The sequence below is a fragment of the Tyto alba genome, unplaced genomic scaffold (genome assembly GCF_018691265.1).
Source record: "Tyto alba isolate M040663 unplaced genomic scaffold, T.alba_DEE_v4.0 Super-Scaffold_10, whole genome shotgun sequence".
In the NCBI taxonomy this organism is placed as follows: Eukaryota; Metazoa; Chordata; class Aves; order Strigiformes; family Tytonidae; genus Tyto; species Tyto alba.
The window spans coordinates 3,059,693-3,085,879 of record NW_024881262.1 but is presented as its reverse complement, the minus strand read 5'-3'; the positions used below and the strand labels follow the sequence as shown (position 1 = coordinate 3,085,879).

Below are 26,187 nucleotides of genomic sequence, written 5' to 3'. Positions count from 1 at the left end.
AACACTCGGAGCCCTCCGCAGCTGAGGTGGAGCATCGCTGTTCACCCAGGAGCAACTCCCGGGGCGGCGCACAGCCACGTGGCCAGCTGCTGTCTGAACTCAAAGTGTTGTAACTCTGCTAGTCTCTGTAGCAACTATGACACTTTAGAACTGCTATTTAATTACCTTTCAGAAGTGCTGCTCTACTCTTAAGTAACGAATATCCTCGTCCCAGCACTTCTGCCAGAACAATCTCCAGTTACCAATGTGATTGACAATTCCCTACGCAGCATGAAATGATTTGGGAATTGAGAAACGCTGAGAAATTACTTCAAAGTCAAAACTTCCTGACTGATGTTAGTTACTTATGTCTCCAGGAGAAATGAATCTCGATGCTAAAAAGTTGTGGCTTCTCTCAGTACCTTGCCAAGAGGGAGGACTGTCTTGGTTGGCTGCTGAGCCATTAAAATTGACTTAAAAAGCAGGCGGAAAAAAGGAACACAACAATTAACAATTACAGCAATAATTCAAAGTATTTTGACAAACCTAAACATGATTCCCTCCGAGAAAGGATCCAGACTGTCCACAAGTTCCAGCTCGGCATCCCCTCCCAAAGTGAGCATCTGGTAGTTTTCCTTCAGTTTATTTGTTATTACATTAAATCCCGCCATAAACTCATTTAGCCTTTGTTTCCTAAGATCTTCAAAAGCTTGTCTGAAGCGGTCTCTCTCATTGGTAATGTCATCCAATTCAGCCACACGTTTCAAGTACACCTCTTCCTGTAGAAAAAAAAAAAGTACAGTTAAACAAGCCGTCTCCTTCATTTAGATTTTAAACCATTTTTCCTACCATTTGAAAAACATAATTTTTCCCAGAATGGCTTGAAACAAACCCAAACCAAACCATCTCTTTTTTCTCATCTCTAAACTCTGTGCTGCCAATCTCGATACTGGAAAACCCATGTTAAAGTCAAAAAAAAAAAAAAAAAAAAAAAAAAATTTGTTGAATAGACCCGTATTACTGAAGTGTGCGAGAAAAAAAAAAATTCCAAGTATTGTTGTGTATCTCTCTAGACTAGCTGACTCTAAATAAACTTTCACAGGAGAAAGCTGTCTTCACCTGACGTGGCTGGCAGCCGACAGAAAAGGTGCAGTAAGCTCCTGGATAAAACTCCCACGCTTGGCTAAGTACAAGCTAACGACTGCTCAGGATGCTGGCAAGAGCACAGCCTGCAGAGGAGGACGGGAGAACTCAAGGGTTCCATTTCAGTTTCCGACAGAAGGGAACTGGAGGAACCCAGGACCCCCCTTCCCCTGCTACGCACACAGACAGAGAAGGTGTTTGCTTTTGTCACTCCCTCGGCGCGCGTTCCTGCGTGCATTTCGGGTGCGGGATCCATTCGAGCAGTCACCTGGAGGAAGATGCCCACCAGAAGGCTGCCTCCTTCCTCCAGAAGCAACGACAGCAATTCTGTACAGATTCAAGCGCTGGGAAACAATAAAGCTGGGTACCCAACGCTTCCCTTGGGTGAGGGACTGCGCCGACGGGCCACACGGTATCACAGGTGAATCATCCTACTCCGCGGCAGTAACGAAGCTTACCTTCTTCTTATATTCTGCAATAGCACCAAGGTTGGGTTTCATTTCGTGGCACTGGGCTTCCAGGAGAGCTATCTGTTTAGTGATAATGTCAGGATCCTTGATAGCCTCGAGCTCTTCTTGGCTTAGTACTGGAAGTTCTTCAGGAGGTTCACCTTCTATGGTGTTCAGTGATAATTTCGATATCTAAAATTCAAACCCGGTTACTAGAAATCTTTAAAGATCACATTAGGTATCACATGAACACGTTTCCAAAATAGTTTCTCTGTTAGTACCTACTGAAGCTTCCAGTCTTGAAACATTCAATGATTATTCCCTTTAAGATGCAAAAAAGACAACAGATATCCTTTTATGCTATTATGCTGTTCCCGGAAATTATATACGTCGGAGATCTCTCTCTGTAATGGGAGCAGTAGCAGATAACAAGGAAGTGCCTTTACTGACGCCACAGAACCTTTAACAACTAGATACGTAATATTTTGTGTGTTCAAGATTGAAAAGTTTCTGGCAGCAGCTCTGCTTGCTGGAGAGCTGCCCCGTCATCCTCACACTAACGAGGGTATGGAGGGCACCGTGCACTGCAAGATCAGCTGCTGCTCCAGATCCCTACCTCCATGAAAGATTTAAATATGAAGCAGAAAGGACATACAATAAAATGATGAGGTAACTTTATGCCTTACTGGCCTTTTTTCCCAGCTCATCTGCCTGGGCACATCCCTGATTTTTGCTCTTTCCATAAACGAGGAAAACCGAAGCAAGACCAAGCCCCAGCCCAGCGTCTCGTTGACTCTACACTCAACCAACCTACGGGCCAGAAAACGTCAAGACTGCGTGCGGCACTGGTTCCAGGAGAATTAAAAGTCCTTCCTGGAAGCTGATCGGAGACGCTTTTGGAATTAACACACCAAATGTCTGACAATGCTTAGAAGCAGCTGGTCGGCAAGGACTCAGGTCCGTGCGAAGCCGTCCGTGCGCTCGCTCGCCGCGTGACGGGGCCAGCAGCCCTGCTCCGCTACAGCTCCGAGGCGGAGCAGCTACCTGGCGTAGCACCTAGGCTTAGCAACTCCTCGCTCGGATTTATTCGAGGAGCTGGTTCAAGCAGCAGTTTCTTCCTGGGTCCGCAGAATTCCTACTGACCCAATTGCCTCTAACTGGGGAAGGGCGATCGGCTCTACCAAACGGACTGCAAGTTGTAGGGGAAATGTTTTTGAGGCAAAGGTCTTGCCGCTTCACAAAGAACAGCTTAGTGGACGCAGCAGCGAATACAGCTACACAGAACTTGTGTTTCCATCAGCAAAGTCTTCCTCCTCTTTGCTTCTCTCACCTCTGAGGGTGCCTGCCCTTTCATAACAAACATTTTTTAGTACGTACAGTGAGGACAGGCAAGCACAAAGTCTCCTGGTGGTTGTTTACAGCCTAAAGAATTTTTCCCTCGTCACTCTTAATTACTCGGAGGTAGGGTTACATCACTTACAGTTATCCTACCGTTCTTTCGTAAATAAAAAACCTTTGAAAAGCCAGAAGCTGAACCATTTAATGCACAGCTCATCCATAATCTTGTACGTAAACCAGAGAAAGACTGAAAGGCCATCTCTTTTAGAGTTGTTTTTTATAGCATTAACACCAATAAACTGAACCGAGTATGAATTTTCTCCCAAATTTCATCTTTTCTAACTATATGTTAACTTATTTATCTTTTGAAATCTTATAGTTCACATTTTAGGAATTAAACCATTCCCTCACCTCTTTTTGCCAGTATTTAATCTTGGACTGGTGTGTAGAAATATGACTATCAAATTGTTCAATTTTCAGCTTAATATTAAGAGCTTCCTTTTGAAGTGCGTGTTCAGCCTCCTGAAGAGTTTTCATCTCCTGGAATAAACATTGATGCTCCTCCTGAACCATGGGCAACGCTTCCTAAACAGGAATGACATAAAAAGCACATTAATCAGTCACCTACAAAAATGTTACCACTTTCTCAGGTTATAGATTTCTTTTCACTACATTATTCACAGAGCTCACTCTCCACAATCCTAAGTATTGATGTAAACAAATACATGTGCTTGTATTTAGATTAACTTGGTCCCTGAAAATATGCCACAGTTTATATTTTCATTTCGGATCTGGATCAAACAAGTCCTACACTCAGATGGTTTTAGCTAAAAGGCAGTTTTAGAGACAGTCTCAAAGCAACAGCTTCATCTGGAAGAATTTCAGCCATCCTGGTGGTTTTCACTCACTCTCATACATAAATCTAGATGGGAAACGGAAGTCCCACATAACTGGAAAAAAAAAAAATATCTATTTTTAAGCCAGTCTTAAACCCAATGATTTATTTGGGGAAACTCGGTTTAAGCTTTTCTTAGCTTCAGAAAATTGGGTCAATACATAATTCCAGGTAAGTGTAACAAATACCCCATTCTCTGACCACTGTGGAATGTCACTGCAGCTGTAAACAAAATCTGCTTAAGAATAGAATAACAGGATATAACTAGGATATAATAGGGATATAACTCATGATCCTGACTTTACCTGAACACCAGACCACTTCCTAGGACTGCTTTTGTCCAATTTTCCCTCCCCAGCATCTGTGTTTAAATGGCAACTTTGATTAATGATTAATCAAAATTATTAATTTTGTATGAATGCGGAACACAGAATTCTTTGCCATTTGAACCCCGTGTGAATTTTTGGAGAATGAATAGTAGAGTATCTGAGAAAAAAAAAAAAAAGATACTTTTGACCAGCATTGTCGAGGCTTAAATAGCAAGGTGGCTTTTTTTTTTTTTTTTTTTTTTTTTTTAAATAAACGAAGGTGCGATCAGCTAATGCAACCCTTTGCTAGGCCTGCCTGGAACATCTAAGGACGAAGGTTTAACAGACATCGGCCGTTAGAACAACCCTGGCACAACAACTGTCAGCTCTGATTTATTTCACAGGCTGCATCCCCTCTGAAGAAATACTCTCAATTAACACGACACTTACTTCAGCTTGCTTGCAGTCATTTATAACCTCAGTAGCTTTGTCTTCTAGTGTAGTCAGCTCTTCTGTTAAGTCTTTAATTTCTTTCTCATTATTTTTAATTTCCTTCTCCGTGCGAAGAACAGACTCTTCAGATTTTTTCAGGTTTCTGCATGGGTACCAAGATGTTTGTATACCTCACATGAGTGCGAGCACGATGTAAAATAAATCTAGAAACGCAATCTTACTCCCAGGGATCGTTCAATAGCTACTGACAACTAACAAGAAGTGCTGATTTATGCATGAACTCTCACACTTCTGAGACATCCAAGTAAAACAAAGTTGTCTTCCTTAAACATACAGCAGACGGGCCTCGTTAAATGACTTAATTTGTTCTTTCAGAGACAGTTTTGCCATTTGGTCTGAGTATTCATTACGTATTGTTAAGCTAACGTAAAATGAAGTGCATTTTATTTCCTGACATGCCTTACAAAAAGTTAGTTCTTCCAGAGTTGAACTGCTCCACTGCACGACAGTTCAGTGCTATTTTGAATCTTTATCCTGAAATACTACATTTTAGTGATATGCAAATAGTAGCAGAAAAATTAAATGTGACTTTTAAAGTGCCTATTAGAAACGAAAAAAAAATTATTTCCCGTTACCTCCTCGACACAAGCAACGTTTAGTATTCGACATGCAACTGAAAATTGAGATTTTAAGATGACGGGATCTTGAGCTATGGACACTATTTACAACAAGCGCGTGTCCTGCAGGCACGGATGCCAACAGATGCAGTTGTTTGAAGGCTGACGTGACTCTCCTTGGTCAGGTTTCACCAAGCTTTGATCTTTTGCCTGTAAAGCACGCTAATTAACCAAGATTACAGTTCTTAATGAAGAACCGGTCTCAGTTTGAGGTAAATCAGTTTAGAGCAAAAGGTGATGACCTTCTCCCGCCGGTTTTCCTCTAGCCATAGAGGTGAAACCCAGCTCCTCTAGCCTGACAAATCCCCCGTGGAAAAGTCCCCCCTGGACCGAACCACAGCACTACACGATTACAGCCTCCAGCTTTACAACGGAGCGTATGGGCGTCTACTCGTACCTCTCCGCTGTCTTGATCACCACTTGCGCTTTAGTAACAGTTGAAGCACACTGATCTATTTCTTTGCTGATCTGATTAAGTTTCTCTTGTTGAGCTTTGAGTTTGTGATTATTGATGTCAATTATGAGGTTATGTAATCGTTTCACTTCATTTTCTATTTTCCCAGCTCTCTCAGCAACACAGTCATAATCTGTCAATAAACAAAATCAAGTGAAGGTCATTATGCCGTCCCTAGGAGCACTGGACTGCTGCAATACATCAAGATTTAAGTGATAAAAGGCTCTGCTGTATTAATATATTGAGAAGTGTACATATTTATTTATACTGTGAAAAATGCTGTTTGTTTGGGTTTTGGTTTTGGTTTTTTTTTTTTGTTTGTTTGGGGTTTTTTTTTGTTTGTTTGTTTGTTTTTTGTTTTTTTTTTTTTTTACAGTGGCAGAAAGAAAAAACACCACCTACATCTTTCTGACAGTTATACTACCAAAGCTTTTTTGGTTTAAAATTTTTACATACATTAAATAATCCAGTTGAGTACTTAAATACCTGAAATAGCTTCTTATATACTATTCCAACCTCATTCTTTGCATTTATTTAATGGAAAAATGCTCCAAAGTTAAATTCTAAGAACTGGCCACTGACCATTGCTCAGTGGCTGGTACTGCTGTGTAGTTACTCCACATGCTGAACAGTAAGAGCCTATTCTCTACCTCCAAGGTAGGTAAGTTTCCTTATTTAGCTTATACTTAAAACTCAACAAAACCATCTTAGTAAGTTGAACAGCTTTCAAAAAAATTCAACCATGTAACACGTTAGTATTTTAAGAGCAAAACACACAAAATCCCACACTAGGTTTGCTACACTCGCCATTTTTTGGTTTGTGTCTCTCCATTATTTGGTAGAAACTTTAGAGAAGATATTTACTAACGTCAAACCTCAGTGTGTTTGAGGAATTAAAGCATTTATACTCTCCTGATGCTCTACTATTCAAAAGAGGCAGAGAGGGAATCCACATTCTCTTTCCTAAAATGCTGTGAAAGCAGAACTGGGGGGGAACGGAACGATGTTTTACTGTGCTCATGCCCTGAGCAAGGAATACAAAGCAGCAGTTAAGGTTTACTTTAACGAAGCTACCGATTTCTTCAGAGAAACTGTTATTCAAGTTCTGAGAGTAAACATCTTTCACAAAAAGAATGAGGGTACAGTGTGCCCACAACAGAATACAGGGTATTCAATTTATAGTCATGTAATAGTCCAGTTAGAGCGCAGCAAAAGCCTTTACTGGAATTTAATATCATTACCTCCACATTAACAATTTTTACCGCTAATTAAACTAAGTTTCCCTATGTAATAGTTGTAAAAATCTAACAAACAAAAAAAATACTAAAAGTAATGTTTACTTTAGCTTGACTGAAACGTGAACTTAAGCAGTTGCAAAAAAAAAAAAAAAACCAAAAACAAACCAACCAACAAAAAAAAAAAAAAACCAAACCAACCGCCCCCCAAAAAAAAACAACAAAAAACCCCAACAAAACTAACAAACCAAAATAACAACAGATTTTCACTCTAATCTTGCCAAGCACCTTTTATCCCTGTGCCCTTAGAAAAAAAAGGGGTTCCAAACCAACATATGGTACCCACAGGTAATCTGAAATAACAAAGCCGGAACCATTCATTCCTGTATTAGTCACAGAACGTGAGTACAATTTTTATCTCTAACCCCCTCTCCACAACGTGTACCTTTTTTGTAAGTATTGAGGTTTTTTTCCAACTCCTTCTGTTTGTTTTTGTCCGGAGCAGCAGCAATTACATTAGCTTCAAGTTCCTTAACTCGGGTTTTTAGATGAGCTTCTTGTTCAGATAAACTCTACAGAAAGCACAACTGTGTTAGAATCCTGTAATTTAAAAAGATCTTTGCCTCTAACAAGGACTGAGAAGTTATCCCCCTGCACACTCAGGGAGAAGCCAGCGACTGCCTCGATAACGCGCATGTTCACCTGGATGCTCGCTGTATATTTCTCTAAAGTATTCCTCATTTCCCGAACGTCGTGGTGCAGTTTTCTTATGGCTTCTCCAAGTCGTAATTTCTCTTCTTCATACTGCGCTGCTCTTTTAGAGTCCTTCTGTAGCTGAGATTCCATTTTATTGACCTACACAAAAATGAGATAAGATCATTTGCCTGGTGTCGCCACTACAAAACAAAGCAAGATCTTATTCACGTGCTTGACAGCCTCTTAAAACATAAGAAGAAAGTGGAGTAAAAACTTGAAAATTTGCTGTAGCTGGACAGAATATGGAGTCTGACTGCTGAGAAGATCAATTACAATAGTGAAAAACAAGAGGAGCAAGCGTAAGGAAAAATAAGCTGAAGAATCCCTGTCAAAATAGCTTAAAATGGAGAATGGTTTTAAGAAAATAAAAACTGGATTAAGCTTGAAAAGCTTGAGTCAGAGTAGCGAAGGCAGTAACCAAAAACCGCAGAAGCCAGAAGCAATTTTAACTATAGTTAAGATTTGATGTTTGTTGTTTTCTGTGGTAATCTGGTGTTAGAAGACGAGCTGCTCCAGGCAGTAACTGGTCAAGTGACCAGGTCTTGCAATCCACCTTCAAGAGCAGAAGGAAGAGGGATACATTTCAGATCTCAGCCCATTTTCTGTCTTTACATCTAGAGAACTAAGAGGCACAGATATGAATGTACTTGTTCTACCTCAAGCTGCCCAGTGTGCTACAGAGGCACAGAGCCAAACCTCCTCAAAATGGAGAAATTAAGTTACAGCTACTGATCTTAATATTGAGTACCACTGTATCTCTCATGGGCCAAACAGAAAACAGTACATAAGCCTGTCTCACAATGAATAAATCTGAAGTGTGAAGACAGGAAATAGCAAAGTCCTTTAATTAGCAAGATGTAAATATGAGCTGCCTTCTATATTTATTGACTCTTTACAAGGCTAGGGCAATAACACTTTGTCCACAAGGTTAGTTCGTTAGTTCTCTACAAAGTACACCATTATCTGAACAGGCTTGACAAAAAAAAAAGAGTTGTATGTCAAACTCTCCAGGGTTTGCAGAATTTTTTTTTCTTGGCCAGTGCAATCCTGTTTTCCAAGCCAACTGAAGGTGAAAACACAGAAGAAAAATGAGAGAAGAACAGATATACATTTTAACCCCTCAGGGATAAACCCCAAAAGTGCAGAAACATCAGCAATGACAGCAAAGGTGGTGACACGGTTATCTCCTCCAGCAGAGAAATCAGACAGAGAGAACCTTAACGTTTAGTTTGATTTTGAATTTCTCCAATTTGAAAATATTTTCACCTAAGAAATACTAACTACTGTTTCTGTGTCCTTAGTGGTAAGCAAACATTCAACGCTTGTGTTGGCTTACAGCTCTCATTCCTGAAGAGCAAAAGTTCATTCTCCTGTAGGAAGAGGGCTGATGTCAGAAGCCATGGTTTACTTGACAGTGACACAGGGGAGCTCGTCTTCTTGAAGAGGTGTTAACACTTTGCTGCTCGTTCTCGGTTAAGTTGAGCAGCAGATACTAGAAAAAAGGGACACAGGCTACATCCGCACTAAATAAAACCACAGACTAAAACCTAAAAGAATTCAGGAGAAAAAGCAAGCCGTATCTCGATGTTCCAAAACATTCCTGAAATACAAACTGGAAGGAAAAAGCTCTGCTACTCCCTGACAAATCCTACATGGGCATCAAACGAAGGACCAAACCTGTCTCCTCTTGCTGTTGAGGTTTGTGGGTACTGCCCCGCAGCTCAGCGGGTCCTTACGATCAGCACCGTCCGTGTTCTCATCCCTGCCCTCGATTAGTTTCGAAGGCAGCACTAGGAGACTAAAAATTAAATACTAGGCATAGGATAGCCAGGCTGTGAACAAGTGCACTTCAGAGCAACACAACCCATGCTAACCTTGTGAACTAGAAATTGTTGTTAACTTATCTCGCGTGACAGCTTGTTAACTACTCACGCTGATTTCACAGGACATAGGCACACGTGTGTATGAACTGCCAAAACATAAGGAACTTTGACGAAATTTCACTTTTAATTAAGATTATGTACCAACCTCTTCTTCTGAAACATCCATTACGACTGCGGATCCAATTCTGCCCTTCATTATTTTACCCCCACCACCGGTCATTGTTCCTAAAGAGTTGAAATGAAAAGCAGTTAACGAGCTAGTTGTGCTTAGATACCATCTGTAAAGTGCTGAAAAGATAAGTTTGCACTTCAATACCTGACTGTTCAATGATTTGTCCTTGCAGTGTCACCACCCTCCACCTTTTATCCTTTTGGAATGCTACTCTGATAGCTTCTTCCAAGTTATCAGCTACTAGAGTATCACGTAATGCAAAGTAAAAGGCCAGGCGAATCTTCTCGTCTCCCACTCTCACCAGATCAAACAACCGAGGAATATTTTCAGGAGTTGGGATTTTTTGCATTTTTTTTTCCCATACAGTCATCTACATCAAAAAAAGTAAATGAATGAGAGATTCTTTAGGATAAAACTGCGAGGTCATTTCATTATTCTAAGAGATGTTAAGGCTTTAAAGCAGATGCAATCGTACCACAATTAAGAGTAAAGCTTCTTTCCTTGGGGATCTCTGCTCACTTCCAGTATAATTAAAACCTCACCAATAACTCACTGCTCTCTTTCATCATTTTCCTAGCTTACAGCTACTATATTACTTGGATTATTAAGTTTGTTATTTTGTTTAAAAGAAAAAAATTAAATATAAAAATATAAAAGACACACCAAACATTTGTCATACACATACAAGTATTTAAAAAAACCTTGTAATTCTCTAAGTAAAAGTTACCATTCACTAGTAGAATATTCTACGGTACCGACAGCCTACTAAAAAGTTTCCTATTTTAGCTTTACCTTTATTAATACATGTACAGCGTGATATATTAATACATAATACATATTTATACACATGCATATTAATACATTATTCATCTACAGTATTAATACTGTGCACATTAGGGTAAATCAACAAGTTTGTGCTGATGTGCTAGTACTTACTTTGTCCAAGGCTATAAATGTAGCAACTCCAATTCCTTTTGCCTTTAAGAAATTCACACATGCCTGTGCAGTATCAATTGTATCAACAACAATGTTGTCTAAGGCACCGCAAGAGGATGAAATAGCAACATCATACTTCTCATCGATAGCTCCCAAGTCTCCCTAATAATTGAGGGTCAAGGGGGAGGCAGAAGTACACCAATTAGTTTGGCATCGATGTTTTCTCTTGGTATTAAGAAATAAATGACAAAAACTTCACACAAAGTGAAATGAGATGAAAACAAATTACGAAATAATTTTCTGTGAAAGAACTTAAACCTTAATTAGAATTCATAAAATAATACCACACGCGGCTTCTCCTGCACACTGCTATTTATGTATTTCTAATGTACTTGCTCCCATAGTAGAAATTCATACACTCAAAGCTTCAAAAGCGGTGCTTTTGGTAGAGCAACGTGGTAGCATTGATTTATTTTCTGTAGACAAATGTTACAATTTTACATGCCGGCATTTTAGTGAGGTACTTTGGCCTAACAAAATCATTTCATGCGCCCTGTGTATGGTTCTACCCCCAGCCAGCTGGGCAGGACCCGGCAAGTCCTACACAGCTGTGGGCTGCCCTGTACTGATCTGAAAAGTGGGTACAGGAGTATTCATCATCCTTGGAAAATTCTTGGGTATCTGCAGATAAAAGCAGCGTGCCCAGCTAACTGTGAGTTATCCCAGAACAGATTAACCTCACACTCCTCTGTGGGAAGTGGTAACAGAGGCATGAGACAAAATACATGCCAGCTGTACTAGACAGTGGTCTGCTGCTGTTTGAGCTTCATCCTTTTTAAACAAATCTATACACACATTTCTAAAAATATATGTGTACTAAATAAACTGTTTTTTCCAAAGCAGAGGTACTTCTCCTTGGGTGAGCAGGTGGTGAAAAAAGAAAAATTGCAGAATACAAAAAGAGCACTTTTACATTTACACTGATACACATGTATTGTTCAGTGCTAGTAGAAATATAGGAATGAAGAACTCTTCCTCAGCCACAAATTTTTAGAACTTAAAGCAGCACTGGTTGGAAAAAAACTGATAACACTCAATGTTTTGCTATGACATGGTTTTCCTCGGTCTTCTGAAACAATATTGCTCTTTTTGATTTGACATATATGCAAGTAAAATGAGAGGAAACAAACAGCAAAGAGATCACCAAATTTTATAAAGTTCCAAACAAACAAACAAAAAAAATGTGTACAGTTCCACATTAAGTTATATACAAGCTGTAAGATGTTTTTTTATGGATAGGTTTGCAAGACATTGTTAGTATTCTTGGCTTGAGAATATTCCTACAGAGACTGCAGCTAAGTGACTTAGTTTAAAGATCAGCCTATCAAAAATATAAAGCTTTCTCAAAGCCATTGCCTTTACTTAGTGCTGAGCAGAGGAACCTCAACGATCCTCTTTCTTTAATTTGTAGCAAGTCTGCAGGATTTGCAACTCTGCTGTCCAAAGTCACAGCACCAGAGAAGTGAGGAATTCCACCTTTTGCTCGATTACAGAAACACCACCCTGTGCCTGTAAAGGTTAAGACTAAAAGTATAACAGCATTTTAAAATTTACCAGTCTTCCATATAGCCCACGAATATTTCCAGATTTCTTCTGCTGAAGCAGAGCCTCAAGCACTCTGCCTCGGCTGAGACTTTGTGCTAAAGAACTTTTGGCTTCTTCTACTTTTTGACGCAGATCTCGAACAAGATTCTTAGCACCTGATTCTTCTTTTTCCAGCTTCTCAAGCTCATTCTCTTTCTAATGGTTAAAAGAAAGACATTCTCTTAGCCTCACAGAAACTAATGTATTCAGGGAGTCTTAGATTCGTGATTGTGTAGGCAACGAAACCAGCCACTGAAAAGCAGAAGTGGCAAACATTTATCAGAAGAATGGCTGGTATTTAGATACACTTCAGCTAGCATTTAGTACACTTTGATGCAAGTGGGACAGTTTATGAATTGATGAATCATGAAACCCACAAGGTAGTGTGTTTTGTTTTTTTTTTTTTTTTCCTTTAGGGAATGAGAGAGGAGAAAGAAGCAAAATTCAGAGAAGGCTCAGAAACATAGCCATTTATTTATTTTAGGCATGTCTCATTCTGGTATTTAAGCCGATTCCTTTGCAGGGTTGTTTAGGATTTAATTTCAGAGCTTAACGTTAGCATCTGCCTAACGCAAAAGAAGTTTAAAATCAAATACTTCACTGGTTAACTGAGTATTAGAATATAGCTTTTAAATGTTATTTTAGTGGAGATAGTTTTTATTCTCACCATTATTGCTAAAAAGAAGCATGGAACTTTGGTTTCTGTGTTGCAACATTCTGTTGTAACTCAAAGAAATTATATATGAAAGTCAAGTCTCACCTTCTTCAATTCCTGTTCAGCTTGAGGGAGTTTTTTATCTATATCTTTGATAGCAGCTTTCCTTTCCTTAAGGGTTTCTGAAGAAGTCCTCAGAGCCTCCTTTGCCTCATTTAACTGAGACACAGCGGTGTTGTAACTGATGAGATAGATATCAAGCTCTGACTGGGCTACATCCATCTTGGAACGTGCTTCATTCACTGCTTTACTAAGCTCCATAAGGTCTTTCTCTCTGCCCTGAAAAAAAAAAAGGACAATGTTACAACTAAAACCAGACAACTGTGGGATTTATTACATCAATCACACTATATGAAAAAGAGGAAATGGGCATGTTCTTTTACTAGCTCTCCTGTCAGCAGAAACCAGTTACATTTAGTACAACAAGTATTCCTTAATTTATTAACATGCTCTGCAAGGCAAGTAAATCAGGTATTTTTTATAATTATAAAGAACATCAGGGAATTACTATAGAACATTTCCATACAAGCTTTGTATCATTTTCTCAACCTAAAACTGGGAGGAGCCCTACACATTGTGCGAAATTACAGATTAAATGGAGAAACCATGTTTGCAAGTACAGAAAATAATACCCCAAATTTACAGGATAAATTTCTAGCCTCTGGGCGTTTCGTGATTGAACAGCTAATATCAACAACAACGACAAACTGTTATAGTCGTTGTCTATTAGTTCAAAGACAGATCACAGCTGTGTGAAAGGCTCGAAACAGACCATTTCAAAATCTGTTTATTTAAGTAACATACTGGCTAAAACACTGATGGAAGAAAATGAAAGTGTGTTCAAATAACGGAAGTGTAGAATTATTTAATATACATATATGAATGCTATTCTTGATGACAAGTGATCACTATAAAAAGCAGACAACTTAATGAGAATGATTTAGCCCTGACTGAAAACTCAAAATTGCTTTCCCAGTTCAGCTCCATTGAACTAACACATGAAAGAGTGTATTTGTCATATGAAATAGCATTTTACAACTACCTTGTGATCATTTCATTCATAACTGTAAAAGCTATACATCAGTTCATACATCAAGTGTACTAAGTCAAAACAGTTCAAACCTCTTTCTCTTCCTGAATTTCTTTTGTTTCTTCCTTAAGGCTATTCAAAACCTGTTGGAGTTTTTTTTCTTCTTTCTCTTTTGCCTTTTCAAGAAGCTCTTTCTTAGATGTGGCCTCGCTGATAACTGTTTCACTGCTGGAAGGTACCTTTTTCAATTCTTCTACCTACGCAAGAAAAACACTTTTCACTTCCTCTCCCACTGAAAGAAAACAGTTTTGCTTTATCTTTACACCCTGCCTTTCAAGGGCTATGTGGAAGTCAAGGGAAGCGTAAGACCAGTGAAGCTCACATGTTTTCACAGAGTAAGATACACCGTGGCTCTAGCAGGAGGCCTGGATTTTATTTGCAAGACTCTAGAGCCTATCCAGAGAGAAGCAAGCCGCAGCAGTAGGAGCACACCTCTACGCATAATAACAAGTCTTTGAATCACAATAAGGCTTAATTCTTAAATGCCTACTTTCAAAAGGCCACTCTTGATCCAAAGAGTGATTTAAGATCTATATGAGCTGGCAACAACCAACTTGCTAAAATGTATCCATTAAATTAACTAAATTAACTAGGGGAACAGGAAAAAAACCCGCATTTTGAAAATGCAGGAACTGTGAGGACATGCAATGTTCCCGTAATCTCAAACTCGATAAAAAGATTCTTTGCAAGCCCTGAGACCTCCCAACAGAGCTGAGAAGCAACAGAAAAGCTTCTGACTTTGCCTTTAGGCAGGAAACAGCCTGGGACTGCTGGCCACAGTCTCCCATAGCAAGATGTGCAATGAGCAATGGCTTAATGGAGAATAATGCATTACTTCAGCAAATGATTTGCAAACAAAACCCCTAGGTGATTTAAATGACATAAAAGATCTGATTAAAAAAAGGTAAAATACATTTTTCCATCTTTTTTACACAAAGTACAGTTGGTGTCCTTTGCTACTTTATCCCAGCTGCACAGATATCCTCATCTAGAGCAACCAATTACACTTCTTTAAGTAAATCAAGTTGCAGTTCACACTACCTTTTCTTTGTCCTTTTCAAGTTGCTTTCCCAGTTTTTTCGCCTTGCTTTTGGCATGTTTTAGTTTTTCCCTCAGTTTAACATCCTGCAAATCCAACTGAGTAAATTTTTCTTTATTTTCCTCTATGAACTTTGTAATTTTATCCAGTTTCCTAAAAGGAAAAAAAGAAAGAAAGATCTACACCACACCCTATTAAAAAAATGTCAGTAGGGCTTAGCTTAATAAGTAAGCATATAGAATTTAAACCAATATTATTCAGTTTTTGTGAAAAGCAACATCCAATACTTACCATATTCACAGTATCTTCCCCCAGGGGAGTGAAGTTTCATCAGAAAATGGTCAACTAACAGCAATATTAAATACATCTTCAGAAATTTTATTTTTTCTTTGATAGACTTTATAATTCACATCTCTCACAAATAACTTACTATAATCTCAGAGGATGAGAAGGTTACTCTTGCAGCTGGACTGGAGACTAGCACCCAGACAAATCAATTTTAGGAAAACACGATTTATGCATAAGAGATTCGTAAGGAAACCAGAGAAAAACACATAACCTCCATGTACCTAAGCATCATGGTTGTATATCTAAAAACCTGAAATAATCTCCAATTTTTTTTTGTAGTCAATATAAAAAAGTATGTGCTTTAAAAAGCCATCAAAAATCAGACCTTTTCTTATTGTCGTTGTGAGTATTAACCCAGATTTCTCCAAGAGAAGCAACCTGCAGAACCAAATCAAGCCAATTTTTAAAATTTATTTTTGTGTGAAAGATCCATGCCAGGCAATGTTCGGATATACCATAAGTGACTCTGCTCATCAGATAATTTTAGTTTTTAGTGGAAGAACTACTGAAAAACCCAGCTGTGCTGCCTGTGTTTGAGCATCTTCCCATGCAACTAATGTATACTTCTGCCTTCTCGGGTATTTCCCCCCGCCCCCATCCCTGCAATACAACTATCACAGCTTTCTCTGAAAATCCTGCTAATTCTAACACCACACATGCAGAACATAGAAAACACAGCACTCTTAAGCTTACGAATCTATATCTGAAGTACTTACTTTTCAAGTTCTTTCAAAGCATTATTCTTGGTTTTCATTTCATCTGCAAGTTCTCTACTCTTCTGATTAATACCTTGTTTTCCTTCATTAACTTTTTCTTTCTGCATTTCAATATCATTTATTCGTTTCTTTAGGTCATAGCTAGGAAAAAAAAAAAAAGCACCACACAAAACCCAAAACTCCACTTTTTTTTCATAAAGCTAACATTCATAATGAATATATATTTCCAATCTTAAGTGTAACAAAGTGATGATGAAAAGTATTAAACCCTAATGTTAATTACTGAGTAACCATAACAATTTACTACAGAACAGCAAGAAAAGCTAAATTTAGACACTTCAGATGAAAATAGTCTTTACGTGATCTGCTTTCTAAATTTAAGTATAAAGCTGTAAAATACTAATTTGCCAGACTAATTCACATTGTAAAGAGCTGGCAAGCAGGTTTTTGGGTTGGTTTTTTTTGTTGGTGGTGTGTTTTGGGAGTGGGGGGGTGGTGTTGGGTTTGGTTTTTTTTATTTTTTTTTTTTTCGTGAAATGGTCTCTATTTTAACTTCAGAATTTGAAACAAAAATCGCTAGCCACATGCCATTCAACTAATTTTGAAGGACCGATAAGACTTCAAAATGCAAAATATTTCTAAAGAGAGATACAGAAACAGAGTTCGTCATCACCACTACCACATTAAAGCCAAATCAAAACTTTAGAGAATTACTTACATATAGTATTGAGATATATAATTCTTTTCTTTAAAAATTTTGTTTTCCAAACAAAGAAATTCAATGGCTTTATTCTTGTCCGGTTCCAAGGCATCCTTTTCTTTTTCCACCATTTTAACTCTATTTAACTAGACAAGACAGAGTCAGAGATGACTTTACTGTTAGTGCTACAGAAGAAAAAGCCATGAGGAGGAAAACCCCAGACCCTACATAGGACATGTGTCCCCTGGGGAGATGGTCTTCAGCAATTAACTCTGCGAGGCAATTCAGCGCTACAAGCTTTCTGAAAGAACAGATCACCATTTCTGCAGTGCAGACTGTCCTTCTAGAGCAAATCAACAGTAAAAAGGGATCCTACAGATGCTAGGAACACCTCAGGCAAATCAAGGAAGATGTAGGTGAAACAAAGAGGAGTTACACATGGACAGTCCGTGTATGTTATTTTTGATATCTCAGCCTTTTTATTACCCCCTTTTTAAGTTAATTCCTGCAACCATCTCCTTTGTTTTCCTTCCCAGCCTTTAAAAAAAAGTCTGCAACATAACAGGATTTAGCAAGGACACATCAAGTAAAACGAACTCTGATATTATTTAGTACTTTTAGAACTCAATGCATAAATAAAATGTGGTGAAAGCAAGTTCTGCAACAGATCAACATACCTCGAGTCACAATTAATTTTCTGTATTTTTAAGCATCCTCATACAGCTGTGTGCGCATCAACTGACCAATGCTCTGCCTCCCTCTTCCTCTCTCCCTTTTCTTAGCATGTGAAAGGTTTCCCTGCTACTTCTCCTCTTTGCTATTTAGCAATAGGAGTCAGGCAGATAAAAAACCCTACCTGGATATATTCAGATACTGAGAATCCGGTTCTCTATCCAGTCTGAGAAGCATTTAACGCATGCAGATATGATCAAAGAGTGTTCAGCAGGTAAAATCCTGTGTTCCAACTCAAGAATTCAAACCTTTGAGAATCAAAAGCTGATAGCATTCTAAGCGTTTAAAAAAGGGCAACTGACCTTGGTGCCCATTTCTTTTAGAATCGGAAGAAACAGCAGATGCAATAAAGGCAACTCAAAATTTCTCTGTACTTCTGTAGACAAGTGCCAAATTTTAACCAAGACTTTATGTTAACAATTTTTCTAAAAAAATCAAATAATGAAACACTGCAAGCTTATAAATTTTATTTATCATTCAAACAAAACTGAGACTCACCTTTTCTCCTCTTAGTTCATTTAAAAGCTCTACTCTGCGACACAGAGATTTGATAGGATCTTTTAGTCGTGCAGATCCTATTAAGTCTTCTAAATACTCAAGCATGCCTTCATCGTGTTCAGTCTGGCCTTTCGGTTTCATCATTGAGATTTGTTCAACTTCCCCCTTAGAAAAGAAAAGTTTGATGTTTTCTTTCTTTTTTCTTTTTTTTTTTTTTCCCGCCCCCCGCCTCCCTGCTGGGGGAAAGAGTATTCTGAAACAATACAAACATCTCTGGAATGCAGGTATGTGACCATATTCTAGCATTATAAAAAAATAATGCAGTAATCAAACACTGGCTATTCAGAGTAGCAATATATTTGGGAAAACAAAGATCAAAATGAATAGAAATTTCCCCCAAGGAGCGTGCGCAAAAAAGCAGCATCTTTTCTGAAGCCAACATTCAGGTCTAAACATTGCTTAATTTCTCTGAAGATTCAAAATTAATTTCCCCAACCTAAAAAAGAAGAGAATAAAGCATGCCCTCTCATGTAGCACCCAATATTCTTTAGGTAGCTTAATCAGAATTGAAGTCCCTGAAGGGTTCTCTTTAGAAAACAGACGGTGCATAAAATCATGTCCAGTGGATGAACTGAACTTGTAATTCATGTAACCGAGAATTCCTTGTTGGAAAAAGTAAAATGTTCTTTAAGTGTTAGGCTTCCTTCATTTAATTTTCCTTTGTGTACAGCATTAACTTGAAATTAAGGTGAATAGTAACAAGAATTTGATTTTTTAAAAAAATAAGAATTAGAAAAGATTAAACTGAGGCAATGACTTTATTTTACTCATGCTATCATTAACTAACAAAAGATCTACTATCATCACTTTACGTTTGGGACAGAGTAGCAGGAAATGTTTCAAAATCCAGCCTATTTTGTAAATGACAGGGTCATGTATCACAAGGTGAAGACATGAAACTCAATATACACATATTGAAATGGCATCTGGAGCAAGAATAGGTGTGATAGCTGCTGCAAAAATTAAATAGAGAGCACTGTATTCACCTTTCAAAAACCTGGATAGTTACGTGCATAACAAAAGGCATTTTATTTGTAAAACAGGTAGCCAATAGTGCAGAGTACCAGTATCGGCCTTTGTGAGCCATTTTTAAACACATGAAATAAAAAATGGGATTAAAGGTTTTAATTTAGTTTTAGAACTGGCAAGATTTGAAAACAAAACCAAATAAAATTTATATGCCAGTATCCAAGATAGGTATGTAAAAAAAAGCCCAAGCGTATATCCACAGAGTGAAGACACAGCTACGAATTTAGTTGTCATTGTTGGCTGCTTGTTGAGCTTGAGCTGACAGCTAAGTCCCTACAAAACTGCAGAATTTTGCAAGAACATGCAGAGGGGGGGTGGTTCATGAGCCTGCTGGAGACCCACAAGGGACAGTCACAGAAGTCAACAAAGGGCAGGGTTTCTGGGCAAGCCCTGTAAATCACACCTGTAACCATTTAAGAAACTTGAAGGTCAGGTACTCCTGAACATTAGCTAAGGCAGCTATTAGAATTTTTTGCCAGAGTGATTTTATTCCCCGTACTCAGTACACAATGACACCTAGTGGCCCTACGCTTTCCTCCCAAGTAGTAAATAGCATTTGGCTGAGTAGAAAGGGAAAAAGCAAAGGCTTGAAAATTTTGCAAACTAAGACCTAGTATTCATTAAGGTAAGTCTTTCTTGCACGTAATTCCTTTGTTAGAGTAAAACATTGAGACAGAGGAGGTTTTTTAAATTTAAAGTTATAGAAGATAAATGCACCTAAGCTTTTATTTTCTGGTAAATGCTGTTCCTAAAAAGTGTCAGCAGTTGGACAAGACCAAAAAATAACCCCCAAAACAACCCAACTCTTATTTTTAGTTCTTATGCATCTCAAAAAGCCAAACAATTAGTTTTCTACTAATTGCAGTTGTATTATATAGAATTCCAATCACACATTTGCTCATTTGCCACTGGAGTATGATTTCTCTACCCAAAACCACCTGTAAGCAAGATACTGCTCACTGGTAGGAAACTGTAACCTACATTTCTGTGCAATTGTCATAAGTCTCTATTTTGTTTGTTCTCGCATTTAAGCATTTCCTCTGTTTACATCCAAGAAAAAACAATCACAGAAAAGATATTTAATTCAGGTGTTGAGCATCAAGTCTAAGAACTTTCTACACTTCATGTATGTCCCTCAAGTTTGGTGCTGCTGTAAACCACAGAACTACCCTGGATTTAACATAAGCCCAGGAACCACGGACAAGCAAGGAATGTAAGTCACCTTCTTTTATGATGTGGCTACATATAATTAATCATCTTTAGGTCACAACCATCTAAGAAAGACGATAATGCAGTTGTGAGGGCTCTCCATAGCTCGCTAGCGTAATAAAATAAAACTACAATATGTTTAATGAAACAAAGTAAATAAATAATGAAATTTAATTCAATTATAGCTACTTCTATAACCTCATAAATTAAGAAATGGGGGGGGTTGGTTGTCTACACCGTATATAAAGACATCACCATACAACCAGGAATTACTGGTGACTTCAGTTTAAGCCATACATACAGTAACATTTTGAAAAGCTGAAGTGAATTGAGTACTGATGAGAAGAAAATGCACATGAATTGAACCTGACAGGCTTGCTATTGCCAATTTTCTATACAATACCTCTACTTCACCGTGGGCAAGCAATTTTAGAACTACATATTCTTCATCTTATGAAAAGCGACGTACATGGACTACCTACTTAAAGTCTTGGATTCTTTCCTTATCAAGGGTAAAAATGAAAACATTTAGAAACTGTAAATAATAACTCAATAATAAGAGTATTAAGTATTTGTATTACTTAGCAAGTTAATATATTAAGAAACCTGTTTAGCCCACCTCTATAGTTAGCATATTAAGGAATGGAAAATGTTTCCAGATACTTTAATGGGTCCAGGAGGCTGAAAAAGTTGTACCTGCTCTTCTTGCAAGTAGTCATGACAATGATTAACAGGGGGAAAACATTCTATAACTCTCCATTCTGTTAAAATTTGATAAGCAATTTAACCGTTTCCTAACTTTTGAAGTGTGCTTATTACTTAATCCATTATTTTAATTATGTAAAAAACAAACATACAAACAGAGCTCGTTTATCTAGTAAAAGATCTTTCGAAATACAGACAGCATTTTTGAAAGTGAAACTAAGAAGGCAGCAGGCAGACATTTGTTAAAAAGAAAACATGCTTGGGCATGCTTCAAATAGCTGTCACACCTAAACTTTAAGTCTCAGAACAGACCAGCAGGAAATGTCTTTAATTATTTGCCTCAGTTATCTTTCTCTAGTTCACAGTCATGAATTCACTAGAGGAGAGGGAACACTGTACAAAAAAATTTAAAAATTAAATCCTCTGTTTAGTTGAGAAAACAAACAAAATGGATGTCAACACTAAGATATTGGTAACACTGGCAGACAGCTAACAAAGAATGAAACATCCACAGAAGTTAAGTAATCACTGTACGAAAACGCATCAAATATCCATTGAGTGTTTGGGGAAGGCTCTCCATTCAGTGCAAAAACTCTAAATGCAATTACAAACCCAACTGCAGTTTCTGCATTGTGTGTGAAGTCGTCCGCATCAGATGGAAGTTATCACTGGGACGCTGGCACGTCACTGGTAACACAGGTAGTCAACTCAAACACTGTATAATGAATGAGCATACATCTAAATAGCAGTTTCTATAGAATGCCTCAGCTTACCAGAAAACAGTTGGTACATTCTATAATAGAAAACCTGAGTTTATCTGTGGAGAAATTTCTAAGCAATAGTTAACTGACTGCTGTGGCAAATGAGAAACCTTGCTCAATGGCAGGTTACGAAGTTATAAAAAAGGCAGGAGCCATTCTCATTTGAAAGCCATTTCCTCTACTAAGAAGTACGAGAAATAACTTCAAGGAACTCGGAAGCTGGAGATTCCACCTTCCTTTGTAGAGTCGAACTCTTGAGGAGGTGAATTATTTCAGCGCCACGTTTAAGATACTTTCTAAGTTTAAATTCCTACTGTGCGTAAGAGCAAAAACTTTAAAGCAAGTAAATTGTAAAAGCCTTCAAAAACCAGAGTAAGAATTGCTCGTAATAAAACGAACCATTGGAAATCAACGACCCAGCTGAGCAGAGTAAGAGAGGGTCAGCATAAGCACAGGGTGAAGCGGTGGCGGAACACGAGCTAGCCAGGAGCGCCTGGCCTTGCTGTGCCAAAGCCGTGAGGACGCCGTGGGCGGCTGCCCCCAGCCGTGTCTGCTGAACTGACAGAAGTGGCGACATCACCAGCATGTTCCACCACTACCTTAATGTTACGAGGCTGCCAAGTCAAGGGTCTATTTTGAGTTGTGTTCATTGCAGTAAAAGTTATTTGCATCCTAGGGGTACTTATTTTCGGAATGCTGTGCATTTAATGTAAGACATCTACTACAGACAGAATTCAGCAAATTTCAGTCAGCATTGCACGCACCCTTCTGTATTCGCGTTAGACTAAAATTCTCATTAAGACTCACACATCTCTAACAAGGCAGGCAGCTTGCTTAAACAGCCATGCTCCAATGCTGTATGTAACTTCCTAGAGCAAACTTCTGAAGGGCAAGGATTTCACCTCCCACGTAGCCCTCAGGAGGTGGGACAATAAAATCCCTAAACTATTACCTCATTTCTTAGAGCTACTATTTTCTCTAAAATTACACATTCATTTCTCAAAAGAGCTGATCTTCTCAGGAAAGAAAGCTTTTAATCGGAGTTTATCCAGTGCTTTCTGGCATATGAAGATTTCAATTTTAACCAAGGTTATCAAACTGCTTGATTAAGGAAAGTTTTGACCTACTCACTGAGCTGCCTTTCTGCAGTTCTTGCCACTAGTCTTGAAACTGGATACTACTCCTCACTTCTGCAGATACCTCCTGTTTGTTGCTCTTGGCAGACAGTAACGTTATGTTCCAGCAACCTTCCTTTACATCGAGAGTAGGGCCTGGGGACTGAAGCACTAATTCCAAAGCTAAGAAGCCTGAATGGCATCATGTGGTAATCCCAATACCGACATTATCCAGCCTCAAATGGTGTACGCTGGTCATTTGTGCTGTGCACAATAGTAGTTCAGTCTGTAATAATGCTGGAACTGGAATTATGGAGTTTCCAAATACAGCTGTCAGACTACATTTTAAAATTCTGGTATGAAATGAGACAGGGCTAACAAAAGACTTTGACACGGGAAGATTAACGACAGCAACCTTAAAACTCTTCATGAAGAAAGAAACAATACTTTCTTCTTTGGTTGTAAAAACTCGTCTGCATTAGGACTAGCTGTTTCTGGAGAACCTATAGAGGAAGATGTTTGCTTACCAATTACTGCCTCCTCTTCTCATCCCTGAAAATTCAGGAAAAAAATAACTTCTGAAGACAGTGTCTTGCAACAGAATGAATTTTGTCAACTAAACTGCAAATACATTTGCAGATCTACTTTGTTAGCATTCCACAGAATAATTACAGCAGCAAGTTAGTAAAAATAATTTTCCATAATTTTGGGTTGTCACTTACTTTCTGGTGTCTTAATCTCAAGCTTTAAAATAGAGTGCTGAAAACCTTGGGATACCTTAGCATGATCCTATACAACCTAAGAAACGGGACTAACTTTTGACTGTTAAAACTCAAACCCTCGAGAACACTTTTGAAGCGCAGTAAAGCATGGGTACGCTAAAATATATTGTACCAAGGGAATTTTCTACCTCGGAATCCAGAAGATGGACATGTACTCCACTCTGAGGGGAGTACTGGGTAGTTTGGGTGGTTTTTTGAGGGGAATTCTCTGTTGAAGTTTTTCTGGGTTAGTTTTTAGAGGGGTTTTCGGTAGTGGAGCTCTTCAACACTTAGTCAAGTTCAAAAGTGGAATAAAGTAACACCTAACTGAATTTAAATTTACATTTAGTTTTGCTCATGTTTTAGAGAAAATACTGCCTAGAAGATGCAATACTACGTATTGGAAAAACCTTCAGTGTTTTTACACATGGCTGAGAAACTTAGTGAGGCATTACCTTAGAGAGCAGGACACCCTATTTGTCTCAGTTTTCCCACTTCAACTGTTGCAAGTAGAATGCAAGAAATCTCCTGAAGCCTTTGTGAAACTTCAGTGTTTCATCAGTTGAATCCAGGCTTAAAAATCACACATTTTGTTGGTAGGGGTAAGTTTGTCAAATCCTTTATACAAGCTTTTCTTTTGTTTACATTTTCTCCGCCTTTGAGGTGCGGGGCAGGAGCAAAGCCTTCACAGAAGAAGCCTAGTGCAACTAGGGGGAATCCCCTGTAACAGCCTGGATATTTTCCTCTCACAAGTTTCCTGAAGATTCAGCATTTGGATTTAACCCCCCCACACCTAGATGTCAAATCTACCTAGCTGTGGTTCTGCATCGATGCAAGAAGACAGCTTCATTTCAGAACTCTCTTGCTACCAGCATTCGGAGTAATGAAAAGTAAAATAAGCCTATTTACTACAATCAGTCCAATTTCTAATTCCTGCCTTGTAACAGAAGTGTTACAGTACTTAGCAAGCTGGTGGCTGGGGTTATGGTCAAAACTGGTAACAGTGTTTCAGGATTAAACTACTGCAAAATTTTAGATATGATGACCATGGCTATAATAGTTGTTATTTTTAAGTTAATCGTGGCTTTTTTAAAATTCAGAACAATATTTTATTAGTTTCACTGTAACGGTAGCATAGTTTTGACAACATACTAGTTTTTAAGGCTTTTTAAACAGCCATAAAGAGAAGTTTTGTTCATCAGTCCAACATCTTTGAGTGTTGGATGGGTATCAGCAGGCTATACTGTAATCCCAAGCATAACAACTGTTACAGCACAGTCACCTTGTAGCTTAATACTGTCAATATGTATATTCAATTTTCTTACTAACTTAACCAATTAAATGAATTACAGTTTGCAACTTTATAGTATTATTCCATAATTCTGTTTCATTTAAGTCATACACAAATGTATACAGTGGTCAGAACATGGTTTCATTTAACTTTGTCAAGCATCACAAGATTAACGGTTTTGTGATATTTGTGACAGGATATTATTATATATGCATGTATAAAAAAAAATATTTAATGTAAGCATGTTGAATTTTAGATTAAAATGGTTTAAGCATGAATGTCTGTTCCCAAAAGGGCTATTTCAGTTACTAGGAAAACTCATACCACACTGAACTTTGAAACAATAGGGTTTTCTTTACATGCAACAGATGATCAACAGAACTTGTCCTTCAAGCACTGAGCTGAAGCAAATAGAGGAGTTGTAGTCAGCATATCCAAACTGCTGAGAAAGCAGTCCATGCAGTTATAACAGCCACCTCTAACTTAAAGTTTTGTGGGAGATTGTAGTAGCCGTAGGCAAAATCTGTTATTGTTTGTCCTACTGAAAAAGGATCAGTCTTGATCAATCCAAATTATAACTCAATTTCAGTTCTTTTCTTAACTTCTTAATGTGGAAGGCTAGACACAACTGACCTGGCATAAAAAGTCTCTTAAAATAATGATAAAGTTTAGAAATTTTGATCTTGTTTTATAGAACATTGCTGTATTTCAATTTCTTTCAAACAGTGAAGCATTTCTCCCAGAGCAAGGGGAATGTGGACAATAGATTTTGCAAATATTTCACCAGCCAGCTACAGGAGTTGAAAATACAGTTCTCACACCTTCATCAGCACAAGGCAGAGCAATGGCTTATGCAGCCAGCAGAATGAAACCAGTGGCACCATGGATTTGCTTGAAAAAGAAACCACATTGGAATATTTAGAAAGTAAATCTATTTTTCTACAGACACTTAAAGATAAAAAAATCCAAGACTAATTTTGGGAAATTCCAATTACTGTTTTTCCTTCCTCGGTTTTCTATTCTAACCCACTTCTGAACATTGACATTAGAACTAGCACTAATACTAAATGACTACTAATAAGGTTCAGGCTCTTCT

At 38.2% G+C, this 26,187-nt stretch overlaps 1 protein-coding gene across 3 annotated transcripts in view; it reads right to left on the bottom strand.

The window, feature by feature from the left end:
* SMC4 (structural maintenance of chromosomes 4) overlaps nucleotides 1-26,187 on the bottom strand; it is a 41,294-nt gene that overhangs the window by 2,292 nt on the left and 12,815 nt on the right. For all 3 annotated transcript variants that reach the window (XM_042793603.1, XM_042793619.1, XM_033005628.2), the window contains exons 6-22: nucleotides 18,161-18,325; nucleotides 16,949-17,076; nucleotides 16,231-16,371; nucleotides 15,169-15,319; nucleotides 14,160-14,324; nucleotides 13,083-13,316; nucleotides 12,293-12,478; nucleotides 10,679-10,840; nucleotides 9,887-10,112; nucleotides 9,716-9,795; nucleotides 7,634-7,786; nucleotides 7,377-7,503; nucleotides 5,640-5,829; nucleotides 4,563-4,707; nucleotides 3,321-3,494; nucleotides 1,581-1,763; nucleotides 526-758 (exon numbers count right to left, since the gene is read on the bottom strand). In XM_042793603.1, coding sequence (XP_042649537.1) covers nucleotides 526-758; nucleotides 1,581-1,763; nucleotides 3,321-3,494; nucleotides 4,563-4,707; nucleotides 5,640-5,829; nucleotides 7,377-7,503; nucleotides 7,634-7,786; nucleotides 9,716-9,795; nucleotides 9,887-10,112; nucleotides 10,679-10,840; nucleotides 12,293-12,478; nucleotides 13,083-13,316; nucleotides 14,160-14,324; nucleotides 15,169-15,319; nucleotides 16,231-16,371; nucleotides 16,949-17,076; nucleotides 18,161-18,325 — 2,843 coding nt within the window. The remainder of the gene's footprint in view (nucleotides 1-525; nucleotides 759-1,580; nucleotides 1,764-3,320; nucleotides 3,495-4,562; nucleotides 4,708-5,639; nucleotides 5,830-7,376; nucleotides 7,504-7,633; nucleotides 7,787-9,715; nucleotides 9,796-9,886; nucleotides 10,113-10,678; nucleotides 10,841-12,292; nucleotides 12,479-13,082; nucleotides 13,317-14,159; nucleotides 14,325-15,168; nucleotides 15,320-16,230; nucleotides 16,372-16,948; nucleotides 17,077-18,160; nucleotides 18,326-26,187) is intronic.